Genomic DNA, 25,543 nt, shown 5'->3' on the forward strand with positions numbered 1-25,543 from the left:
CTGAGCCGTGTACCCTGCAAATTCAGGCTGAGATTTGTGCTATTGCATTAAAACACATAGCCTTTTACTTTCTTTAAGGAGTGAGACTGCTAGAATAGACACAGAAAAGAGTGAAGAGTGAGACTTTGCAATTTGGGATATATTTCAAACTTGGTAATTGGATTTTGATTAAATTCACTGAAGTTTTAGCGTTTTCAGAAGTGTAAATATGCAAGTGTAATGTTGCATATCAGGTCTTGGTCTGTACAGAACAAAGAATTTCAGTTCTGGTATTTGAATACAGAATGTGCATTACTTTTCTCTTTAAATGATGCCTATCTGTCTCAACTTACCCAGCTTCAGAATCTACTATAAAATTGACCATGCTATTTTTAGCCTCAAGTCAATATAGCTATATTTGCAGTATCAGTTGCAAAAGAACAAACTCTCTACAGTTGCTTCATGAAATGGTTCAGGTTGGTAGAATTGCAAAGGACATGAAAACCATGTGACTCTAAACGTGAAACAAGTGCAGGGGCAAAAAATACTGTAATATTCAATACAAAATGGCTAAAACCAAAAAGACATCTTCAAATGTCTTTTGTTCATTACAGGGGTCAGTAGCCGTATAGAACCGTAATAAGCCATGGTAAGCACTAACCAAATTAGAATACAGTGCACATGATCCCAACTCAAATTGGTAGGTCTAATTACAAAACCAAGAAGCACATGCAATTTATTTTGTTGCACAAATAAGTAAACTACATTTTCTCATAAAACATAATGAGATCCTTTCAGGACAGAGTAGCTCTTCTCCAGTCTCTCTCTCTCTCTCTCTCTCTCTCTCTCTCTCTCTCTCTCTCTCTCTCTCTCTCTCTCTCTCTCTCTCTCTCTCCTCGTGTTTCTCTGATTTCTTTCATGTTGAGAATGTCTTTCCTGATTAATCTTATATTATCAGGCCTTTATCTGATATTTTGGCTCAGTGTGGCTGATCCAAGCTATAGTACCATCGTACATTATTGCAATTGTCTTTCCATTTTGTTGTTAAATAACGTAAAATATTGTCCAACTATGACTAAAAAAAACCCCTTTATTTATTTAACCAATTTGAATTTAAATGTTAACAAGTAGTGACAAAAGATATGAAAATATATTCCAACAAACATGGAGACAGGAGAGTTTAATCAAAGAAATAACCGTCAGTCTATTGAAAAGTTCATCCAATTCAGGTAGGCAGGAGTGAAGATATAGCTTATTCAGTTCAAACAGACCAAATGTAATATGCATTATATAAATTAACTATTCTGCTTAATCCAGAAAACCCTTCTTGTTTCGCTAGAACAGAATCTGCAGATTTTAGTTCAGGATTGTAGATTTTACTACAGCATACTGTAGTAGCTGCATTAACCATTGTTAATACACTATAACTAGTAAAAAAAAAAAAGTAGGAAACTACATTTTTCAGCATTGTTACTACAGTATTTTAATATTTACTGTATAATACTGCTGTGAATTATAGTAACCAAAGCAACCACTACCAATACTACAATAGCTGCATAGCATTACAGTTCTGACAGCACAAATCACATACATGAAAGGGATTAGAATTCTCAGGTAAGGATGACACTGATTGGAGGCTGGTATTGAGTATTACAACACTCTCTAGTCCACAGTAGAATGTTGATTAGCATACAGCATACAGTATGCTATACACTAAAAAAAATATAATAATAGTAAATAGCAAGTTTTTATTTTTTTCAAAACATTTTTTATTTCATTCCAAGTAATTGAATGGTTCCTGGAAGAATAGTAGTTGGAATTGATTAAAGCATTAACAATAACAATGTGGAACATCCAGGGGCTGAGCTCCTCAGCATTCGGGCTGAAGAGCACAGACCCTGAATTTGTAAATAGTATTCAAAACAATGATTTGATTATTCTATAGGAGACATGGTGCAGGGCAGACGTGTCCACTCACTGTCCCTCAGGCTATAGGGAGATAATAGTGCCCTTGCTGAAACACAGCACAATTCGGCATAGCAGAGACTGGGGGAATTATAATTGCAAAAATATAGTCTCAAATCAGAATGACATCTACCTGTGTGCAAAATATATCCCCCCCCCCCCCCCCCCCCCCCTAGAATCCCTGTACTTCGATGAGGAAATCTTTTCCAGTCTCCAGACAGAAATGTGCCATTTCCAGGCCCAGGGGAATGTGGTGACACACAGTGCCTGACTGTATCAGCACACAGGGAGACAACCACATATTTGGTCTAAAACCTCTATACTCCACACCCATCAACTCCCACAGAAAAAGTTATGACCAAGAGACAAATAAAAATGGGAGAAAGATATTGCAGCTCTGTCAAGGCCTGGGCCTGTACATTGTCAACAGTATGTTACAAGGGGACTCTTTAGAAAGATACACCTACAGCTTGGCTCTTGGCAACAGTGTAGTAGATTACACCATTACTGACAGACTCCTCCTGTATTTGTGCATTCACTGTCAGGCCTCAATCCCTTCTGTCAGATCACAGTCAAACTACTGTGTTCCTTAAAAGAACAGAGCAAAGTAGCAACATGCAGACACAGCCCAGCAAGCTGTACAACCTCAGTCATTCATACAAAGGGGCTCCAAACAGTGCAGAAGAATACCAGAAAGCAATTGGAAACCCAGAAATATTATTATTTTTTTTATTATTATTTATTTCTTAGCAGACGCTCTTATCCAGGGCGACTTACAATTGTTACAAGATATCACATTATTTTTTTTACATACAATTACCCATTTATACAGTTGGGTTTTTACTGGAGCAATCCAGGTAAAGTATCTTGCTCAAGGGAACAGCAGCAGTATCCCCCACCTGGGATTGAACCCACGACCCTCTGGTCAAGAGTCCAGAGCCCTAACCACTACTCCACACTGCTGCCCCATTGATATACAATCATTAATATACAACTTTCTGGTCACCCCATACCCACACAGTAAACAAGGGGTAAATCTGGCTGTAGATAATCTGTATATATATAAACAGACAGCTTTAAAATCTAAATTAAAAATACATAGGAACACTAAACAGACAAAAATTGAAATAAGACAAGGTTTGACAAAGATTGTAAGAATTTAAGAAAACAACTTAGACAATTATCAAATAAAAAACACAGACAACCAGACAACCAAGATTTATGCCTTAGTTACGGTGAGACATTAAATAATTACAAACGCACACTCAAAAAGAAAAAGAACAACCACACCAATAAACAACTGGCAGAAATCGAGGAGTCCATTAACTCTTTTAAACCGATTCTGGGAAAACTGGAACAAACTGAATAAACCAAACCCTGACGAATTGGCTTTTTAAAATTAAAACACATGGAAAGAACATTTTGAAAAACTATATAAAACAATACCACAAAATGAACAAATATTAGACCAAAAAAATATTTATGAAAAACTAAAACAAATGGAATTGTCAATTAAAGACAATCAGAACCCCCTGGACTCCCAGATCACTGAACAGGAACTAAAGGAGAAACTGCAGGCCCTCCAGAATAGAAAAGCCAGCGGGGCAGACAGCATCTCCAATGAGATGCTGAAAAAATTGGAATGCTATCGCGCCCTAGACACTACACCCTGGCTCATTACCTGACCCGGGTAAAAGACAACAAACAGAGACAGACCTTAACAAAATACAGGCTCAGTGAGCACAGCCTGGCCACCGAGACCGGCCAACACAGGCAGACATGGCTGCCCAAAAAGGACAGGTTGTGTGCTCACTGTCCACTCAACCAGGTCGAGACAGAGTTACAGTTTCTAGTGCAGTGCTCCAAATATAATCCATTAAGGGAAGCCTTCTTCCCAAAAATAGAAAATCTCTGCAAGCAAGCAAGAGGAAACAAGCTGCATTAAAGAGACAGCCGAATTCACAAGCGCCTGCCACAGCCTGAGGGATAAGGAATGACTCACACAGGGAGGAGGAGGGAGGAAAAGAAGAAGAAATAAATAAATAAATGTTATATATATATATATATATTATATCATTATTATTGTTGTTGTGATTTGTTTTAAGTATACTGTGTTGTTTTGGTTTTATTTACTTAATGTAACATTTACATATGTTTTAAATGTTAATTGTAAAGATGGAATTTACCCTTCGTTGCTTTGGCAATACTTGTAATAATCAGTCATGCCAATAAAGCACTTGGAATTGAATTGAGAGAGAGAGAGAGAGAGAGAGAGAGAGAGAGAGAGAGAGAGAGAGAGAGAGAGAGAGAAGGACACAAAGGATCACTGTGATATCTGATTTCTAACACAAGTTAGTTATACAGGCTTTTACTAACGAGTGAAGAAACAATGTCAATCAGTGAGACCAATGCTGTCTTCTATAAACCAGGACCCTTTTTATTTTGATACTGAGCTCTGCAAACCTGTGAAACCACGTCTAGTATTCCTTTGTTCTTGCCATCTCTGCTGCCACTCATTGTATTCGCATAAGCAGAGGCATCAGGGTTGCATTCAACTAAGAGAATGTTTACATCAGCTGTGATCCTGCACTGCCAGACACTTGAGTGGATTATGACATCACAATGGTTTGAAATCAAATGTTATCTCAGTAGTATGCAGCTGGGCCTGTTATGTATGGCTTGTATTAGATGGAAATTACATCAGAGAAAGATTCTAGTCCCAAACCTATGGGTCATAAAGGGACCTCCTTGGTTATTTCTTCAGGCCACAACTGACCATTCTTTGTAAAGCTGCTGTGGCTTCATCTTCAATAGTAGTTACTGGTACAATATATTAATAATTTTTCTTCTTTTTTTTTTTTTAACTCACAGTGTATAAAAATAGAAATGAAAGAACCAAATCAACCCTATGGCCTATAAAAAATACCTCTGTGCTTGTGACTCCTAAGTTATCACAAAGCTGGGCACTGTCACCACTTAGATTTTTGGCAATCAGTAAGGATGAGTTACAATTTATTTTATTGCCCACCAACAAAATTAATTTCATAAGCATTAGATTACACGTGTACATTTATTACATTGGCTCTTGGAGTTCCACATGACAAGCCTCCCATCTTTGATGATAACATTTTTCTGAGTGAATCCGCTTGACTTTATAACACATCATCCACTACCTTCACTGATACTCAACTACCCTGATCATGTGAAAGGGGGATGATAGGGCGGGATTGATGACGTCCTCGACAGAGGCGACCAATAGAAGTCTTTGTTTGGAGCCTTGTGATTTGATGATAAACATACATAACGGCAACCGCTGCGGTAGTTGTGGGGAATGAGAGAGCGAGAGGGGAAAAAAAAAAACATTATGCTCTACCCGTAGTGGAAAATTACGCTTGTCCAAGCAGTAGCGGTGGGGTCACTTGGTTCATCCGAGTGAAGGAAAAAAACCAACCTATAAAATTGAAGACGCATCGACGAATTCTAGAACAACCTACTTCTCCTGTCTGCTGCAGTGGAGAATGAGAGAGAATGAGCCAGCGAGATACCCTGGTGCATCTGTTTGCTGGAGGGTAGGTATTAGATTTAAAAAAATAAATAAATGCAGTTATTGTTTTATAGTAGCTGCCCTGGTGCTCACTTCATAATTTATAAATACAGTTTTTCGGGCCTCCTATATCATCAGCATTTTGAAAACCTGCGTGCATGACTCCTAGTTATGTTAGTGGTTATAAAATTCAATTGACAGTGGCGTTTTTAGCATCGAATGACAAAGGGTTTGTATTTTAAGAGTTGTTTAAATGCGTTTATTAGTACGTTGGCGTTTTACTAACTATTACTTGTAGCGGTAGTTGTAGCTGCATAAATTAACCTTGCAATCGTTTTTTTATTTTTTATTTTTTTACAATGTCAAGGCATCAGTCGTCGTTTTGTAAACCGTTTAAATGTTATTTTTTTTTTGTTTGTTTGTTTGTTTGATGGTTTAAGGGACTTGAAACAGTTTAAGATACAATAGCAAAACAATGCATTTGCTTCCAGTTCAGTATATTTTCTAGCACAATCAGTCGTTAGTCAGTCCAATTCATTTACAGTTGTGTTCGGTGTATCTCTTAGCTGAAGCCGAAGGGGCGTGTTTTCAAAGTACACGAGTTATGCACATGTACATAATTTATTCCACACTAAAGTTGTATACAATACAATGTATACGATAATCGTCTTGTTAGTGCCTGACTCCGTATTATTTAAGTCTAGAAATGTTTTGATGAAAGGGTTGAAAATTGATTAGGTAGGCCCATCGAGTATAGCGGATCCTCGGTTGTTTCCTGGAAGCGCTCCCAGGTCTGTCACACCCTGGTACAGCCAGGCTGTCGCCACTCGGTGTCAAGCGGAACGCGTCTGTTGTTTCAAGGTTATTCCGAGGAAGTTTCACGGTGTTTTTTTTATTTAGACCGCGTGGAGATAGTTACACATTAATAATACGTAACGATCAGACGTGGTAGGCCAGCTTTAAATAAACCACATTTCTACTCGTCTAAAGTCATTTGAAGTACATTTTCACAAATCTACAGAAAGCAAAACATCTCACTTGTACCATTAGTTATAGGTGTAAACGGTAATTTACAGGAGTTTGCTTAATTCAGGGTTGCATACAAAAAAAGTACTTAAATATGCAATGCACATACATACTCGTCCATTTTTTATAAACTAATGATAGAGAAAAGACAAATACTGAAACAAAGTTGTACGCAGGGATGTATATGGTAAGTTGACATATTTTTTTAGGAGTTCAGCTGGTGTTACCTATACTGCCTTAGAGTAAGCTTTGTTACTCATACTGCTTGACCTGTTTCCCAAGTTTCCAAGTATTTTGTAAAGACAGCACTAGTTATTGTGTGATTAACTTTGCCACTGGTGTGGTATACAAGCATGCATGCCAAAGTTGAGGTACTAGCATTTAGATTTGATTTAGGAGGTCGGTGCAGAATGTTTAGGCTGCAAAGCTCTTGGGTTTGGAAGCTTTTTTTTGTTTTTTAGGAATAGTTTGAGTATTTTGTATTTTAAAGAAGTTAATTTCAGCGCCTCTGATAACAACTAAGGTCTTAAACTTTTTGAGATTTATAAATGTTTGTAGTGTACTACACACAAAGCTTTTGTGTACAAGGATACTATTGCATTTGTGATGTATATTTACTGCAAAAGTCTAAACAAACCCTAACGTTTTCCAGTAACCGATATTTGCAAAATACTGTGTTTCTGTTGGAATTTCAAAACCCATGCTTCTGAATATAAATTAAAATGCTTTGCAGCCTGACGGTGTACATGTATAAACAATTAAGAATTGTATTTTTGAAACGCACTTTAATTTAAAGCTGTATTAGTAAAAAATAAATAACAAAGCAAAACAACTTTATTTTGTCTCTTGTAATCTCGAAAGCCTGATAAGCTTGGAGATGGACCAGATGAAGAATGTTTGTTTTGATAGACTTGTATTCTCTCCAGTCTTGTGATGTCCACTAAGATAATTTATTTACACTGCACACAATGTAATTAAGTTGAGTAAGTTAAATATTTATTAAGACAGCAATTGAAAGACTAAAATAGATAACAACATTCAAGGTAAGGTGAAGGATGACAGAGGCAGCTTACTGATTTTTTTTTTTTTTTTTTTTTTTTTTTTTTTTTAAAAGCATTGTGATTCAATCGTAGCATATGCTTTCTGTCCAAAAGGTTTTCTTTAGAAAGCCAGTTTGATTAGCCCACCAATGGTTGCTCTACACTACACTCCAGAAACAGTAGGTGGTCGAAACCCTATTCGTTTTGGATTGAATCCATATAGATCATATTTAGAACATTTAATCTGCTGATTTACTATTCTTGAATATTGTGTATTTTGGATAACATGTAACAGTTACATGGATCTCATAGTTTGGAAATGGTTATGGTTCCGTTTTTCGCTGTTTTTGCGTATGTGTGTAGCGGCTCCATGCTGTTTTTGCGTATGTGTGTAGCGGCTCCATGCTGTTTTTGCGTATGTGTGTAGCGGCTCCATGCTGTTTTTTGCGTATGTGTGTAGCGGCTCCATGCTGTTTTTGCGTATGTGTGTAGCGGCTCCATGCTGTTTTTGCGTATGTGTGTAGCGGCTCCATGCTGTTTTTGCGTATGTGTGTAGCGGCTCCATGCTGTTCTCTGGTCTCACTCTCCTGTCTAGTAGAAATTATCATTTTCTCTCTGTTGCAATTTTACTCTGGCTGGAGTGTTATTATTGGTCGTTAGTATCTGTTGTACTGAAACAAGTGTGTGTGGAAGTTTTTTTACTGATATACAATTACTGTATTTTTAGGTTGAAACTGCCTGTTTGTGTGTTTTCTCCTTTTTCTTTCTGGCCAGTACCTCTCCCTTTCTCATTGTTTCAGGATAATAAACCTTATTATCTTACTAGGTAACCTTAAGGCTGTAAACTCTGGGAGTTCTAATAGAATGTATAGGGCTGTAAATGGCTACTACTGATAATAAGTGTCTTGACAAGTTACAGTACAGAGTGCTTTGTTCTCTGTAGGCTATGTACCTTGAAGTACAAATCTAGTGATTTTACTTTAAATGTGCATGGTATGGAGGCTTTGTATAAAAATAATTGACGCAGACAAAAGTTATTGCAGCAGTTTTTCCATAAAACACATTTACTACAAGTGCACAAAGTATTTGGAGCCTTATTGGTTTGGTTTCTCGGATTAGGCTGGTTACAGACTTCTCTTTCTCCTCGTCTGAATATTCGCTATCGCTGCCTGACAAAGTTAAACTGGGGCAGTCGGACCTCAGCAGTTCATACAAGTACCCTTCTACTGGACTTTTTTCATCAATAATAACCTGATAAATGGCGTCGCAAATTATTGTGTTAGCTGCAGCTGTAGACTAGCAGTGATCGGAAATAGGGAAATCGGCGATCCGACATCATATTCAGTACGCCATGTGAGGGACCCAATGCATAGAAGCTTAACCTTGTTTTAATGCTTTTATATTGTAAATTGGCCGAACAGGGGCTTTAAATTGTCAGGTTTTGAGCTACGTGTGTCTTGTTGAAATGATTCTATTTTCACTACCACTACAGGTACCCTTTAAGGTAGGTACTGTAATGGTGTGCATTTTTTCCAAGAGACAGTAGTGGCTTTATATCGGAGAGCACTGCAGCTGAAAGACATGCTGTATTAGGCTGAAACTGGAATGTGAGATGGCAAACAACCAAGCTGCATTCTAGGGGAAAGGTTAATAACCACACAAGTACTTACAATTGAAGCATAAAAATAGGCAGTCGTTTTTACACCAGTATTCAAGACCATCCAATCTATTTACTTCTGAATTTAGTTTTTGCTGAAGATTTACAAACTTCCACTCTTTCCTGAACGTTTAACTATTGTCAAGGATATATATATATATATATACACACATACATATTACACAATTAATGCTCTTCAATGTACAGTTTATCTGAATATCCATCACAGCCTGTGTTTTTTTTTTTATTATTATTTCTATCTAATGCCAAATCAGTCTGTCTTATATTGTGCAGTTACACAGCGCTTCCTCCAGTTTCACCTGACGAAAATGCAGCCAAAACAAAGCGAACGAGACAAGCTAGGTTAATGTAACAGTTAATCATTAAACAGTTTTAGATACTGTGATGTATTTTTTTATCTGATCTTTTGTGCATTTTCATTTGCAAGTGAACTGTGATATTAGGGCCTCTGACAAAGTGGTGAATGGTTACAGACGTGTGCAGTGCAGAACAGATACAAAATACACAGACAATGATTAACAGGTGCAAGGGTGTTTATAGTTTTTTCAATGTCCAGAGCCTTAGGGCAAACACCTGTAAATAATAAATGTTGGAAGTGATACAGCGGTGTGTATCACTTCGTTTGTAATCCTCGGGTTTGACCCGAAACCAATAACAAAAAGTCCTGTTCTTTCCTCACCCACACGTAACACAACACAAATACACAGTGTTATTTTAGTGCGTGAAACTAGTGCTCGTGGTGAAAAGTTTGTGAAACTGAGAAGTGCTTGTGTCCGGGTTTGTTACTGGCCTGTGGCTGCAGCTCCGGTTGATGTTAGTAGTCTTTTAGAAACAAAACAAACTGTTATTACCAAGACAAGACAAAACAAACAAACACAACACTCACGTTTTCACTTAACAGCAGTCTCCTTTTAGGTTGTTCTAACCATTTACAAAGGAACAGATCACTTGCGCTATGTCCCCTATTTATATCCTCACTCATGACCCCTAGGTTAACAAGCACATCTGCTCCTCCAATCCTCGGATGCCACACCGTTTACCGTCTGGGTCATTAAGTTTGGACACCATAGCTGTGCCCCTTTCCTAAATGACCGACTTCCACCTACCCTACGGAATAAATTGTCGTGCCATTTAGTTAAGGGTACTCTGTTCCTCTTACACAGAGCCCTCACAGGTCGAGAGGGAGATCTAACACCAAGAATCATTCGATCTGTCACAGGGCCTTATTGAGCATTATATTCTGCAATTTTTAATACTGACTTGTAATCTTTTGCTAAATTGCATTGCCTTTTACGTTTCTATTTTGCTATTAGGTCGTTAATGGGAAATTTTGCATACTGCTACAATACGTACCGGATTTAAAAATATGTACTGTGTTACAGTTAACGTGTTGTCTTGTTAGTTCTGGCAAGTGATATTTTCAGAACCATACCGTTCTGAATTAAAATACTACTTCTGTAGAAAATATAGTACTGTACCAACAAAACCAATACAGTAAGTCTTAAGTGGAAGCCTACTTATTTTAAAACACAGCCCTTTCAGATATGTATTTTTGATATTGTAGCTTTTCTGTGTTCCCTGAGAAACGGACAAGGATTGGAATGGGACAAAATGAAATAATCATACACGTTTAATCGTCACTGAAGTCAAAATAAAGCTATTTATTATAGATGACAAAACATATCGCATTTTTACATTTCTTAATAGTTTTATTTTATATTTGTTCACCTTTCAGTGCGCCCTAATGTTTTTATTTGGTTGAATGATCTTTAAACTTTGATTTGGTTGAATATGTTACTTTCTTTTAAAGAAATGTTAATCCTGATGAAAATTACTTATTTAATACTAATTGTATCATTAATTTAAATCTAAATTATTTCGAACCACATTTAAAAACAGCACAGTATAGAATAGTATACAAAATAAAATTATATACTCAACCTTAACTTGAAAGACAAATACTTGGTGAAAATGTATATAATAATAATAATCTATCGAGTTAAAGTTAAGTATGATGCAATCAAAAACGCTGCTGTACATTAAAAAAAATATCACAACTTAATGCCGAAAGATTTGGTTTAGATTTTTCTAAAGAAACACATGAACAAACTTTGTACTTTAATAGTTATCAAACACATTGCTTAGTATTTTTTTCCTCTCAGAAATGTGGGAAGGAGATTTGGTTAAATTAAATCTGATATCCCAGAAACTCTAGCTGACCTACTGCTTTGTCTTTAAACTCAAACAAGTGCTATACTACTTAGTGGAAAATACATATAATTGATTTTCAACTGAATCTGTGTATAGATCTGAAATATTTTCAAGTCCGTCAAGCAGAGATGAGTTTTTCGTGATACAAATCGTATCGTGGCTTGTGTATCATGATACGAATCGTATCGTGGCTTGTGTATTGATACGTATCGTGACCTTGGTGTATCGTCTCACCCCTAATATATGTAATTTCAGTTTTAATATAAAACCACATTTTGAAGCAGTGTTTGAATTGTTTTTTTTCTTTTTATAAATCATCTTCATTCTATGTTTCCCAGTAATTATTCAAGTCTGAACATAATACATTTTTGAATAAGTTTGGGTTTTAACCGTTTATCATTTTGCTGTTTGTTTGACAGTATGCACCATAGTGTTGTTCTGCTGAAAGTCATTTGACTTTCTAAATTGCATTATTTAATTTTTTTCAATTTCTGTGTGAATTGTCATTGCATGTTATGCTTTTCATTTCAGGTGTGGGGGCACAGTTGGTGCAATATTGACATGCCCGCTGGAAGTGGTGAAAACAAGGCTGCAGTCTTCCTCTGTCACGCTGTACATCTCCGAAGTGCAGCTTAGCACTGTGAATGGGGCTAGTGTCAACCGAGTCTCTCCTGGACCTCTTCATTGCCTGAAGTAAATATGAACTCTTATAGTCAAAGGTTCTTTTACTCGCAGGACAGAAAAGAGCATTGCTGAAATCTTGATTTACCTTGATGAGCGTTTATTCCTATTACTAGGTCTCAAGAGCACGATTACAGCATGTCTCATACAATCTCTAGATAAACTTCTGAACTTTTTCCTCTTTGAGAATGATTTCTTAAAAAAAAAATGTTTTGGTGCCATTTTAAAATCAATAGCTCAGAACTTTTGCTTGGGGCATGTTTTTATTCTGGCAACAAAAAATGTGACTTTGCCTAGGACCATTTCTGGGGAAAAAAAAAATCCTGTAGTAAATTGAACATAACAAACGTGTTCTGCAGGTTAATGGGATTCCCAGTAGAGAGTGTGTTTTACAGTATATAACTTTAATTATTATCTTCCTTTTCTTTAAGACTAATACTGGAAAAAGAAGGCCCTCGTTCGCTTTTCAGGGGTTTGGGACCTAATCTGGTGGGTGTGGCTCCTTCCAGGTAAGTCTGTCTTCAGAGGTCGCGTTAACGCAAAATTTTGCATCCTAGATGCAAAATAAATCCATTGGATGGAAAAATATTCTGTCTTGCGTTCACGGGACGCACAGAATGGGAAAGGGACGCAGACATGCATAGTCTCAGTAATCGATTACACTGCAACAAAATGACCGTGGTGGGGGGGGGGGGGGGGGAACAGTTCTGCAATGTAACGGCATTGATTAAAGTACACCCCAGTCCTGTAGGTGGCAGCAGAAAACCTCATATTTGGCTTATGCCGCAATATTTAGGCTATTTACTTTTATGCCCTGTCCACACTACATAATCATAATACGATGGTATCCCACCATGCACTGTGCTTTATTTTAAAATGATGTGTTCTGCCCCATATTAAGAGGTCCATATTGCTAAGAAATAAAACACATTTACTTTGTTCCAAAATACTTGAACACACACAAGTAGGGCTTGAAGTTTTGGGGTTTTATTTTCAGTCAGGTGACGTCCCTGTAAACAAATTTAACGATACTGTTTCATAATTAAACTCAGAAAAAGCTGTTAATTACAAAACAATCTTTTGCTTTTAGCGTCATATCTTGCCAGAGACTAATTCTGGGCCATTTAATTTTATTTCAAACAGAGCTGTCAAATTATGTAAATTGTTCATCCCCGAGCCTACTTTTAACTTGCATTTTATTTTTGCAGTTGCCTTATTTAACATTGTGCTTTTGTTATTTTCCCCACTAGTATAACAGGAATGTCATGACTGTTTTTTTTTGTTTTTTTTAAAGCATAAAAATGAATACCTAGTGTGCAGTGTGCACTGATAGCAAAGTGCTTTTTGCTAAGCAGTCAGCATCTTCAGGGGATTCTCATGAAGGTCACCCCTCTGCATCTCGGCCGTCTACTTCTGACTGTACAGTGTTTACTGAGTGTTTGTGTGAAAGAGCTGCTGGGCAATATTTAAAAAAAAAAAAAAAAAAAAAAGCATATACATGCGGCTGTACAGATTTAAGAATCTTCGCTTAAAATACAGACACGGCACTGCTGTTATTAGAATGCAGAAAAATATAAAAACGCACGTAGATGAAGGCAACTACTATATGGCATAGAGTTTAAACGTTCATAAAAATGAACCAAAATGCACATCCATGGAGTTTATTAGCCTTTAACAGTAGTTTAGTATTTGATGGATGAGTCGCAAAATTTTGGGCATGTGCGTTTCAGAAACTCATGAACAGGAAAGCTAGTGAGACCTCTGTCTTGTTCCATTTATTGGGAATTGGTTCCTTATTCAGAAACTGTAGTTCATACTTAATGTGAATTATAATGGGATTTAGATTTGTCAAAGGTTTTAAGTGTATGAAAAACACGCTACCTGTAAAGTTATAAGTATTCTAAATTGATTTGAGAAGAGGGTTATTGCTAGTATTTGCTTGTTTTGGGGCTGTCATCCAATAGCAATGACATTGTTGCAACATGAATAAAGTAGGCACTGCTACACCTACGCCTTGAAACCGGTTAGGCAAAAGAACTGGGGAAGAAAAAAATAAATAAAAAATTTGCATTGACTTGCTCGGCGTTGTGAATCACTTAGTGTGTTAATAGCAAGGTTAGAACATGCAATTGAAATGTAAAGCATAGACAAGGCTAATACTAAGCCGATAGACAGGTCCTTGTCAGAATAGAGCTGTTAAGCAATATGCTTGTGTAATACTTCATGTGTGTAATAAATTGGATTTATAGACCCAGCTAATGAGATTTCCCTAAAGTTAATGTTAATCTAGTAATCTAATACATTGGGAAATGTAAAAAGATTTAATTTGATTTATTTTAATGAACGTTCACTTTTGTGTTGTACGTAATAGTATAGTGACCTAAAGTACATAGACACACCTTTTGTTTGTAACCAATCCACAATGAGGATAAATTGTGAAGGCAAAAGCCATATATGTTTTGCAGATTAATAAAGCTGAAATCAGTAGGCTGGAAAATGTTTCCCACATCCTTTCTGTATTGATCACATTTCTCATGATTAATTTACTGCAAGATGTTTCTAAAGCTTGTTGCACAGATTTGTACCTCGACAACACAAAGTGATTTGACTTTCCTTCTGTTTATAAAGTATGTGCGGTCGTGCATTCACCACAAGAGCACAGTCCTTCGAGTGGCTTCAGGCTTCAATCCCAGGATGCTTAGAATCTGTTATTGTTACTGGTCTTAAATTACAAACCGTTGAACCTGAAGTAGTTCACATCTGACCTGTATGACACATGGTAATAGTGCTGTATAAAGCCCGAGCATACTGTAGCAGAAAATGTGTGATTTTTATATAAAAGTGGCCACTCCTACTCCTACATCTCCCACTCCAGTTTGTTTATCCTTCCAGTACAAACAAGTTTCCCTGCAGCAAAACCTTACCCTAGCCACCTTAATTCCTGGAGAGGTCACTGGAACTGCTAGCCCCAATTCGAAGAAACTGCAAGGACATCGGCCACAGGAAGTTATTCCACAACGCTGCCAATAAAGGTCACCGTGACTTGCTTTTCAGTGTTGACTCCTGATCAGCTCAGATATTAAAGGCAATATCTTGTCGACTGCTGGCTTTTGATGAAACTGTTTTTTTTTGTTTTTGGTTTTTTTGGGGTTTTTTTGTTGTTTGTTTTGTTTTTTGTATGTACCCGATGTTGACCTACTTTTCATGTTGCTGACACTTGTAATGTGGTGTTTATATCTTTGGCAAAGGTTTTAGGTTACTGGGCAACCTTGTTGGCTAAGGCCTAGTAGTAAGGTTAAATGTTGGATCAGTTGTTTGCAAGTTAGCAAGTATCGTTGATTTTACCGACCGAGCACAGTGTGTGTAAAGGGAACAGATGTTACTTTTATATTTGTAGTATATTCATTACACACTCAGTCATTCAGGAGTATTACATTCATTCTGTTTCTGATGAACAAGTTAATGTGTGGTTTTGTAGCAAAGCACATTGTCAGGTCTGTATTTCTTTCTTGCATGGGCGTAACTTCATCAGCTGGAACTCCTTTCAGCAACCAAATCCTATAAAGACAGCTGACTTATTCCAATATAAACACCAAGAAGAAAGACTCAATTTGTACTGGATAAATTTATATTTTAAATGTTTTTTTTGTGTGTGTGCTGTGCAGATCATCTGAATTATACAGGAAATGCATTATTTAGTTTGAGGTCCTCCTAACCAAATAACCTATAAATTCTGTAATTAAATTAGTTCAATTAAAAAATGTTAATTACTTGCATAGATCCAGTAGCATAGCATTTATTACAGAACATATTTCCAATGTAATACCTAGTCACAATCAACCTTTTTTGTTGTATCAATATGTAAGTTCAAACTCACCCACCAGTATTGTTCACTGTGTCCTCCATTTATAGAGCTATATACTTTGCTGCTTACTCCAGTTCAAAAGAGAAATTGAATGGTATTTTTGAGCCAGATTCAACCCAGGTGCACATGGTTTCAGCTGGACTTGGAGGTAAGGATCATGTACAGTTTTTTGTTTTTATTTAATTGGGCCATCATCTTATACTTTTTAGGCTACAACCTTCAAAACTGCAGATGTTACAGGTAAAAGCAAGGGGGAGGAAATAATTAGATGAGTTACTTTATTTTATTGCTTTTCATTTGTCTTTTGGATTTATTTTATCATCAAAGGTAAAACAGAACAGAACAATATAGGGACACACATTGATTAATAGCTTTAAGTCACTAGTATCTCTCTCAGCCATTATTAAATCTGTTTAATAGTGGATGCTGTGTTTGTGGGAGTAAACATATGCAAGTCGTGCAAAATAATCATTATAAAGCCAGCAGTGATTTAATGAGATTCTGCTGGAAATTAAATGTCTTGTTTTTAACTAACGACAATGTGATTGTTCGAGGGCACAACCAAAAACTCAGGATATGTTTGCTCTATTTCATTTTAGTAATGCTATGCATATTTATTTCTATTTTAAAGGATTGTTGATATTGTTGCTTAATTGTCTAATAATGGGAGTAGTAATAATGAATAGTGTTTTTCTCAAAAGTTCTGGGAGGTGGTAAAATTAAGATGCAACAAGAACACAACTTATCTGTCTTTTTATAGTTCTTTTTAATATAATTTAATATTTTAATAGACATCAATTAATTAATAGTTTTCTTACTGGGTTTATGAACTGTACATTACTTTATAGACACAGTAAAATTGGCAGGTGAAGGAACACATGGGAGTTTATGACAAAAGGGGTTTGTACTAATACTTATTTGAAACATTTCTTTGGAGAAAAACACTTAATTGTTTAAAATCAATTTGTGTGATAGAATATATATATATATATATATATATATATATATATATATATATATATATATAATATACAATTCATTTCAATCATTTTAATGTGTTTTTCAAAGGACCTGTGTCATATCGATCATAATGGGTTCCCATCCTAACCTAAAGTGTGTTTTTAAAGGATGTAAGACCAATGAGGGAAGTGCTATAACATGGATATTTTCATGGCATGGCGTTGTGCATTCATGTGTGTTTGGTCATTTGACAACATAGTTCTGGTTGGACTGGGACCAGATATTGCCATTATGAGTCTATGGCACAGGTTCTTTCTGCCTGAGAAATTGAGGTTTTCTTAAATTATTTTGTGACCATAAAAATATAAAATACATTGTTCTTTTGTTATTGTATGTCTTCTAAGTCTACAAATAAAGGGTAATGCTAAATTATCAGCACTCTGTCTTAGTTTTGGTTGTGCTTGAAAAGCAGAGATTTACAATTGTTACTAACTGCTTCTAAACAGTACGGCTTGACACTGTTTGTGTGCAGTGCAGACAAAACGCTAACATTTAGGCATGCAGCTGTGAAGCAGAATGATGACGCTGGATGGCCCCTGCTGATTGACTTCTGAGGTAGCTCATTGATTTCTTCTCCGTTATAATGTGCAGATTCATGACTGCCTTGCAGCCTGCCAGCTCTATTAACCTTTTATAATTACCCAGTTGACGTCTCAGGTCCAGTAAGAGCCCTGTGTCGAGTTAAGGTAATGACCTATACACATTTTCTAGTCTCGAATGGAAAATGCTAACCTTGTCATTAGTGGACAGTTATTGTTCATGTCAACCAATGGAGTAAATATTTTTAAGCAATGATCGGTAAATGTTGCTAAAATGTTTATTCAGTTGATGTTACTGCGGAAGATAATGGTAATAATTATTTATGTAATCAAACCTAAACTGTACAGGATGTTCAAGTTGAACTAATCAAGATAAAAAAAAATTAAATCTAGTTATGACTTACTTCTAGAGTTTTGTTCTAATGTGTGTTTTTAGTTTGACTAGTACTGTACAAGTTACAAAGTTTACAGTAGCTATTTCCTCTTAAATTTAAAAGGTTCGCAGCAGAGACAGGGCAATTTAATTGACTGAGTTACAGGGCTGTCTGACTTTTGCGATTTCACCTGGAGTTATAAGGCTATTAATGTTTTAAAAAAAAAAAATAATAAAACGTTAGTCGACATACGAAATCTATCCAGAAGCTTGCCAAAACATGCGCTGGATTATGATCACTGCGTAGGATGTATTCTGCTTCACCTGCAAAAAGAAAATAACCAAATAAGATATTGCTAAGTGTCTTTCTTTGGGGGGGAAAAAAAAGAATGTTTATAGAAAACAATCTCTTGTGTTTTTACTGGGGAGGGCTGACAAGGTTAGCATTTGAACAGTCTTTCATGCACTGCTTGAAAATTTTTTATTTTTTATTTATTCCCCCCCCCCCCCCCCCCCCCCCCCAAAAAAAAATCATTGCTCATGGTTAGGTAAAACATATATACAATATGTGTGTTATATATGTATATATATATATTTAAACAACTTGATATTTCTGCTACTGGCAGATAATTTAGTACTCATTTGTATATTTTATGTTTTAGTTTTTCATTTTGATTTCCCCCCCATTTCTATTGTAATAACAAAGCAAAAACCTCACAATGATTGATTAGTAAAACCCTTCTTCCATAGTGGTTTAGTGTTGCACGTTCACCTAATGAGGTCACTGCTTGTCATTGTGGTACAGAAAAGCCTGTGTCTATTTTAGGCATTTACTGTAGATTTCTCCTGTGAAAAGAGTGAGATCCCCATCCGCAGGTCACATCCTGCAGAAATAAGGACTAGCTTTATCCCTGTGAGTACTCAACAGAGCGTCTATTCCAGCGTGTAGTTTTTAAACTGCGCTTTGCAGTTTTGTAATACAGTTGATAGTGGGGTTTTTTGTGTTTTTATTTATTTTAAATGTAAATATTACATGTATTTAATGACCACCTTTTAGAATTTAGTAATTGTATAAATAGTACTGTAACAATGTTAACAAAATGGTTTTCTGCACTGTTCACTGTGAGTACATTGAACAAGAGTACTTTTTCTGTGCAGCCCAGGGGGAGATGGTAAAAGTCACTTCCCACTGAAGGCTGTTTTTCAAACACACAAACAACTTGAATTACAATGCAGTCTCAACATGCTGTTGCTTCTACTTCCTCCACGGATAAGAATATCGCTGCTTATTATTTATAATGTTTAACCTAAATAACTTCAATAATACGAACACTCATTGTCTGACTTTAATTGTAATGGGATAATAAGTCTACAGAATTTAAATGCAACCGTTTCTTGTACTTTGGAAGAAAGCAAATGGCTTTTCCAGCCGCCTTGGATTCATATTTGCATTTCTTTGACCGACAAGCCTCTTTAATGTTGGCCTAATTTGTTAAACAGCTGGTGCATATGAATGATTTCGCCACAGTTGATTTAGAATTTAACCACTCACATGGATCGTTCAAGTAGTGAGCTTTAATGCTTGTGCTTTGGAGAGCAGTTCTCTCACAGAATTGGTGCAACTCTCCCACCCCCTTACTTTACTAGAACTTGATACTGTGGACTGTAGTGTCTGAGAGCAAGCTGGAGGCTTTCTTATTTGACTGTTTAGCCAGGGCAGAAATGTAATTATTATAATGCACAAAGTGATGTCTTTACATTTGACATTATTCTGCAGTATATTTTTATTTACAATGGTTCTAAGGGGGAAAATAAAAGTTAGAGGGCGGTATATTTAAATTGTAACTTGAAGATAGTCATTTAGGAGCACCTGTTTATAATTTTAGGTTCACATGTCTTAATTCCTGTTTAACATAGTAATTGTAGTTGAGGGCTGTTCCATTGGGTGTGTGCCTTTTCAAAGGAGCATATAAATACAGCTCATGAAGGTCAGCACAACACATTTAAAACCGTAGTATATCAAGGCTTTGTTCTGTCTATCCCCCATTAGTTAGCTCACAATGTTTTTGTTTTTTAAACATTACCATCTCAAAACCTAAATCTATTGCAATTTCTATATAGGATTTACTGCAATCACAGCCACTAATCCCATCTGGCTAATAAAGACTCGCTTACAGCTGGATGCAAGGTAAGAAAATACACGCTATTGCTGTTTATACACAGTCTTACACAGACAAGCTACCATGATTTGTCAAACAGTAGCCGGCTTAAGAAATCGTACTTTAGTGGTAAAAAAAAAAAAAAATGAAGTAGACCAGTCTTTTTAAGACAAATTGGTTACTTTTTATAGCAATCAATTTGGTATTTTCTTACATTTTTATATAAATGATTACTGTATTGACCTCTGCATTATTGTTCATGAGTTCAATTTGCTTAGTTATCACCTCATACACCACTGTTAACAAAAAGCTTCCTTAAGCTGTGACACATTCAATCCTTATTTTAATGCAAGACCTACTATTTGTTAACCAAAATAAGTACTAGCTAACTGACACAAAGGCTTCAGAATGCCACTGTGAATCAGCAAAACTATTCGTAACAAACTGCTTACTATGTATTTTCCATTTGTGTAGATAAAATGCATAATTGTAAGAGAACAAAGCTTTTATTTCAGTTCTGCATATGTCGGTTTTTTCCCTGCAAAATTGTCTTTGAGTCATGTATTATGCCATCCTAATGTTTTAATCTGTTAGTGTCCATAATCCAAACCTCTTTTCTCTCTCTCTCTCTCTCTCTCTCTCTCTTTGTCTGTATTTTTTCAGAAACCGGGGTGAGACGAGAATGAGCGCATTTGAATGTATCAGAAAGGTTTATCAGTCTGATGGGATCCGTGGTTTTTACAGGGGCATGTCTGCTTCTTACGCAGGCATCTCAGAGACTGTTATTCATTTTGTAATTTATGAAAGTATTAAACGTAAGCTACTGGAAGCTAAGTCTGCTTCTGCCATGGACGATGAGGAAGAGTCTGTCAGGAATGCTTCTGATTTTGTTGGACTGATGTTGGCTGCAGCCACCTCGAAAACCTGTGCTACTTCTCTAGCATATCCTCATGGTAAGCGTCATTTCTTGTTGTGAAATTTAAGATCGGGATAGTTCAATGTGTGCTGACTTGGAGGATTAAAATAGATCTTGGCCCTCAAGGGAATATGGCTCGCTATGTTTGGGAACAAAAATAAATAGAGCTGCAGCAGATATGATTTAAGAATTTGTCATCTATATCAGAGAGATTCTTCTTTTTGTTGCTTTTAAAGATTGGATCAACATCATTTAAAGAAGTGAATATTAAAGACCCAGCTCTCTTCTAACTAGCAGTGGCTTGCTTTGATCTCTGCTTTTGGGTTGTGTGTTTGTGTAACTTTTTTGTTGTATTAATACTCTTTTCACAATACCCAAACAACTGTTATGATTGTATGATTAACTACGCTACGCAATAAAATGTCTAACAATTTTGTCTTTCTGCCACTTCCTCCTTGCAGAAGTAATACGAACCAGACTACGAGAAGAGGGAACAAAATACCGATCTTTCTTCCAGACATTATCAATGGTTATAAAAGAGGAAGGCTACAGAGCGCTTTACCGTGGTCTTACCACGCATTTGGTGAGACAGATTCCAAACACAGCTATTATGATGTCGACCTATGAGCTTGTAGTTTACCTGCTTGATGGATAACAACCAGAAGTGTGACCCTGAACAAGTTTGGGAGACCAAAGGACTGGAGCGGACCAGGAAACGCCAAATCTCATTTGGTGCCAGGATGGAAAAGAAACCAATCGGAAGGACTGAAGCTACAGATAAAGAATGACAGACTGGTAAACGGTGAAGTCTTGCTGTGAAAATGGAAAAATGGTTAACCAGGGCTGTCATACTGTGCATCTGTCTTGCTGTCAATGAGCTACTTTTATATAAAAAAAAGAGCCTGCTAACAGGAGAATGCCTGCCTGTGGGACAAAAAAAAGCCAGCTTGCAAAGCTGTCATGTTTCCTATCGTGTTTAAATAAGGAATTAACACAAAATTTAACAAGCGATGGTTCCCTTTTTGTGAAAAAAAGATAACATTATCGAAAGTGCCGGTTACAAATGAGGGTCCATAAAACTGTATTTGAAATACCATATCCTGCTTTTCTGGTATGTTTTAATAGTTTTATTTTTTTTAAATGAGAAACTAATCCTTTTTTTTTTTTTTGTAAATTTTTAAACTACAGAGCTCAGTAACCTGTTATATGCAATGCATGCAGGACTATAGTACATAGTCCTGTATGTCTAAAGAATGCAACTGAAGAGTTCAGATCTGTGTGTACTGTGGACTGGATAATGGTTCAGAGAGACATTTTTTTTAAAAACCATATTGTCCTCAATTTGAATGGAAATCAAGCTTTGGTTTCTGGAGTAATAAATAGTGATGCCATCAGGCATAGAGAAAGTTTCAAGTATCCAGCTAACAAACTCTAACTCTCTGATTTGCTGTCACAGCCCATCAAACTTCAAAAGTGACTGTTATACATAATATGAAAGATGGAAAATATTTGATTCAAACATTCCCCATTTTTAAGGCGGCATAATCCCTTTTAGTGAGAAGTGTAAGCTGTACCGCTCCGAATGGGTGAGTGGGGCTTCTGAATTGATGGAACTTGGCATCATTGGGGTTAAACTCAGTAGTAAGAATTGGTAGAATTAGCAAAACAGGAGTCCCTCATGTTTTAAGGTTGGAGTACTGGATTTAGGACAAGCCTTGAATTAGTTTACAAACGTTTTGATGTGAAATCCATTAATACTGTAATATGCTAATGCAAGTTGAATAAAAGCCCCAGTGTTGTCAAGCAGAAGTACTGGAACCCCCTCTTATTTCTTTGTTTTTCAATGTGCATGTGGCCTCTTACATGGCTGTTCATTGTGCAATGTACTGTGTCCTACACAGTAGAACCGGTTTACTGGCAAGTCCTTCACTGCCAAAATGTATGAGATCTAATTCTGAGTTTCTTAAATCTCTATATAGAGAAGAAAAGAGACAGACAGGACTTTACAGTGATTGAAGTCCATGTTGGCAGCTTTTCTTGTTTGCCTTTTAGTATTATGGGTCGTATATGTGGGACTTGTAGAGCAAGTGGCTCACTCCTCTATCATGTTAGCCTGTTATACAGTAATTATGCTAATTGTATTCATAATTGAGGTGAACTGTAGTTGGCATGACTATTTCAAAATTTTATAAAGGTACATTTTTAAAGTTTTTTTTTTTTTTGTTTTGTTTTTTTTTCTTTAAGCAGATATTTGCTATCCTTTTTACTAGTCTTATATGCTGTGCTTGCAATTCCTTTAATCTAATACTTCAGTTACAAAACCACAGAATCCAATATTCTGCCCTTTCTGCAGCATACTAATTTGAGCATTGTAGTCTCTCTGGTTATGTAATTTACATATTGGTCTAACTACTTAAATGTGAGAGGTACAGGTGAAAAGCCAAGCTTTTAACACTTAACTAAAAATACATATATATATATATATATTTTTTTTTTTTCAAAAAATCATTACTTTTTTCTTTAACTGAACATTTCTTATAACTGTTTTTTTCTTCACCTTCACTACTGATAGAATGCCCATATACAAACAACCAGAAGTATAAACTATTAATACCAGTAAAAGGGGATATACACAATCCAAGCAGGTAAAGTAGACCAGTCTATTTCTCCCCATTATAAACTGCAACCATGCATTTTATGCAGGCGATTCCTTATGCACTTTGTGGCCTTTTTTGGTTTGTGATAATCTTGTTTTTCTGTGTTTGTCATGGTCTCAAAATAGTATTGAGCAAGAGGTGTTATTGCTAAAATAATTCCTTTTGAACATATTGTATGGTTCAATGTACTGATTAGTGCAGGACATTATATGGTGTTGCTTGCTTAGGTCCTTGCAATATACAGTAACTTGCAGTTAAAGTACTTTTTTATGAGTGCATTTGTTATAATATCTAATGTGTTTTGGAAACCATTAGGCCTACAACATGATGCAATGTAGAATAATGCATTAGTTTTCTTAATTATTATTTTTTTGATTTAATGACATGCTGCCTTTGGTAACATACTTTATTAGGTGGTTTATATTGTGATTTCTTTGTTCCTTGACCACCCTCTTACTTGTTCTAACAGTTTGTAATTGAAAGCACTGTTCACCTCCTTTCTCCATTAATATGTGTACATTCACTGCTTATAACTCTGGTAACCAGCCAATTCAATATGAAGAACTGTCCGTTAGGGTGGCTGTGCTAACCTTTGTTGAAGTAGCTAACCATTACTGGCAGTGGTTGATCTGTCCAGCACGTCTACATGCAATTCTGAGTAGGATTTAGTGACTGTCCATATCGGTGTTAAGAAAACTCCTCTATGGGTGTTCCCAAACTTAATCAAGATTTGTGTGGTTTACTGCCTCTGATGTTGTAGCCCATGCAGCCAGCTGGACACTGGTGGTTGAATCCAATAGAACCATCAATAAGGTGTGGATTATAATGGAGTAGTGAGTGTATCCATCCTTTTTATAGTAATTAGTTTACTAAATGGTGATGTCAGCTTTTATGTTTTTTTAGAATAAAGCAGTAGATAACTGATGCTACTACAGTAATGGGTTTAAATACGTTCTTTGGCCCAAAATCCAGGACTGTTACTCATTTTATTAAAGATCCCAGTTTAATATGCTCCTAGAAATTAATCATTTATTCAGTCAAAACTACATTGAAGCTAATTTTAGTAAGCTGTTGTGTTCCCTCCTACTGGGAATGTATTGGACTAATTTCAGACCCATTTTATATTCCTTTGTAACTGTAAACAGGGCAAGGCACTGATCTGACATCCGACTCTTGGCTGTTACCTGTATGTTGCTCAAATACTGTATATTGTATACATTTAAGACAAGGTCGATGTACCTTAACTGTGGAATATGCACCCAGCCTTGATTTGAGTGATTTATTCTTGGCCCTATCCAAAATAAAAAATAAAAAAAAACTGAATATTGTAAAAACTTCTGTTAGTCCTGGATTTTTCTTCTATGTGTGTTTTGCCATTGTTGAACAATGAACTATTCTGTTCTACACTGTTCATGTGTTTGGTAGGAAAAATACATTTTTACCCCCCAGAAGGTGGTGCTGCACTACTTATTGGTTAATATTAGAAATCCCCTAGGGCCTAGACTGCAACTGAAAATACATGTTTTTGTTGAACCTGAATAATATGTGGCCTCTTCAATGGCCCACTATGCATTATCATACCTCCTTTTGTAAAAAAAAAATAAAAATTCATTAAAAAAAATACTAATATTTGATTTCAATGTATATGAGTGTGTTGTGCTTTTATTTATATATATATATATATATATATATATATATATATATATAAATATATATATATATATATATATAAATAAATTATGAAATACTTTTTATAAAGGAACATTTACTTTGTGGCTAATTTTCTTGCTGCTTTTGATATTCGGCTTGTGATGTTACTTACATATGCATCTAATGTTGTTTGGATTGACTGATGTAATAGTGCTCCTTTTAAATGATACTGTTTGTAAA

At 36.0% G+C, this 25,543-nt stretch overlaps 1 protein-coding gene across 1 annotated transcript; it reads left to right on the forward strand.

Moving 5' to 3' along the window:
* The first annotated feature begins 5,246 nt into the window (after positions 1-5,246).
* LOC117423270 (solute carrier family 25 member 36-A) lies at positions 5,247-24,987 on the forward strand. Its single transcript, XM_034038797.3, has 7 exons — positions 5,247-5,513; positions 11,975-12,136; positions 12,556-12,633; positions 16,037-16,137; positions 20,043-20,109; positions 20,744-21,033; positions 21,458-24,987. Exons 1-7 carry the CDS (start codon positions 5,473-5,475, stop codon positions 21,649-21,651), a joined length of 933 nt encoding a protein of 310 aa, XP_033894688.1. The 5' UTR covers positions 5,247-5,472; the 3' UTR covers positions 21,652-24,987.
* Positions 24,988-25,543: the final 556 nt, after the last annotated feature.

Source organism: Acipenser ruthenus, chromosome 17, assembly GCF_902713425.1.
Source record: "Acipenser ruthenus chromosome 17, fAciRut3.2 maternal haplotype, whole genome shotgun sequence".
Classification (NCBI taxonomy): Eukaryota; Metazoa; Chordata; class Actinopteri; order Acipenseriformes; family Acipenseridae; genus Acipenser; species Acipenser ruthenus.

Excerpts from the sequence above, each read along its gene's own strand:
- LOC117423270 (XM_034038797.3), top strand. The coding sequence starts at position 5,473 with ATGAGCCAGCGAGATACCCTGGTGCATCTGTTTGCTGGAGG. Across the intron at positions 12,634-16,036 it reads GTGGGTGTGGCTCCTTCCAG|AGCTATATACTTTGCTGCTT; the intron begins GTAAGTCTGTCT and ends CTCCATTTATAG. Across the intron at positions 16,138-20,042 it reads GGTTTCAGCTGGACTTGGAG|GATTTACTGCAATCACAGCC; the intron begins GTAAGGATCATG and ends ATTTCTATATAG.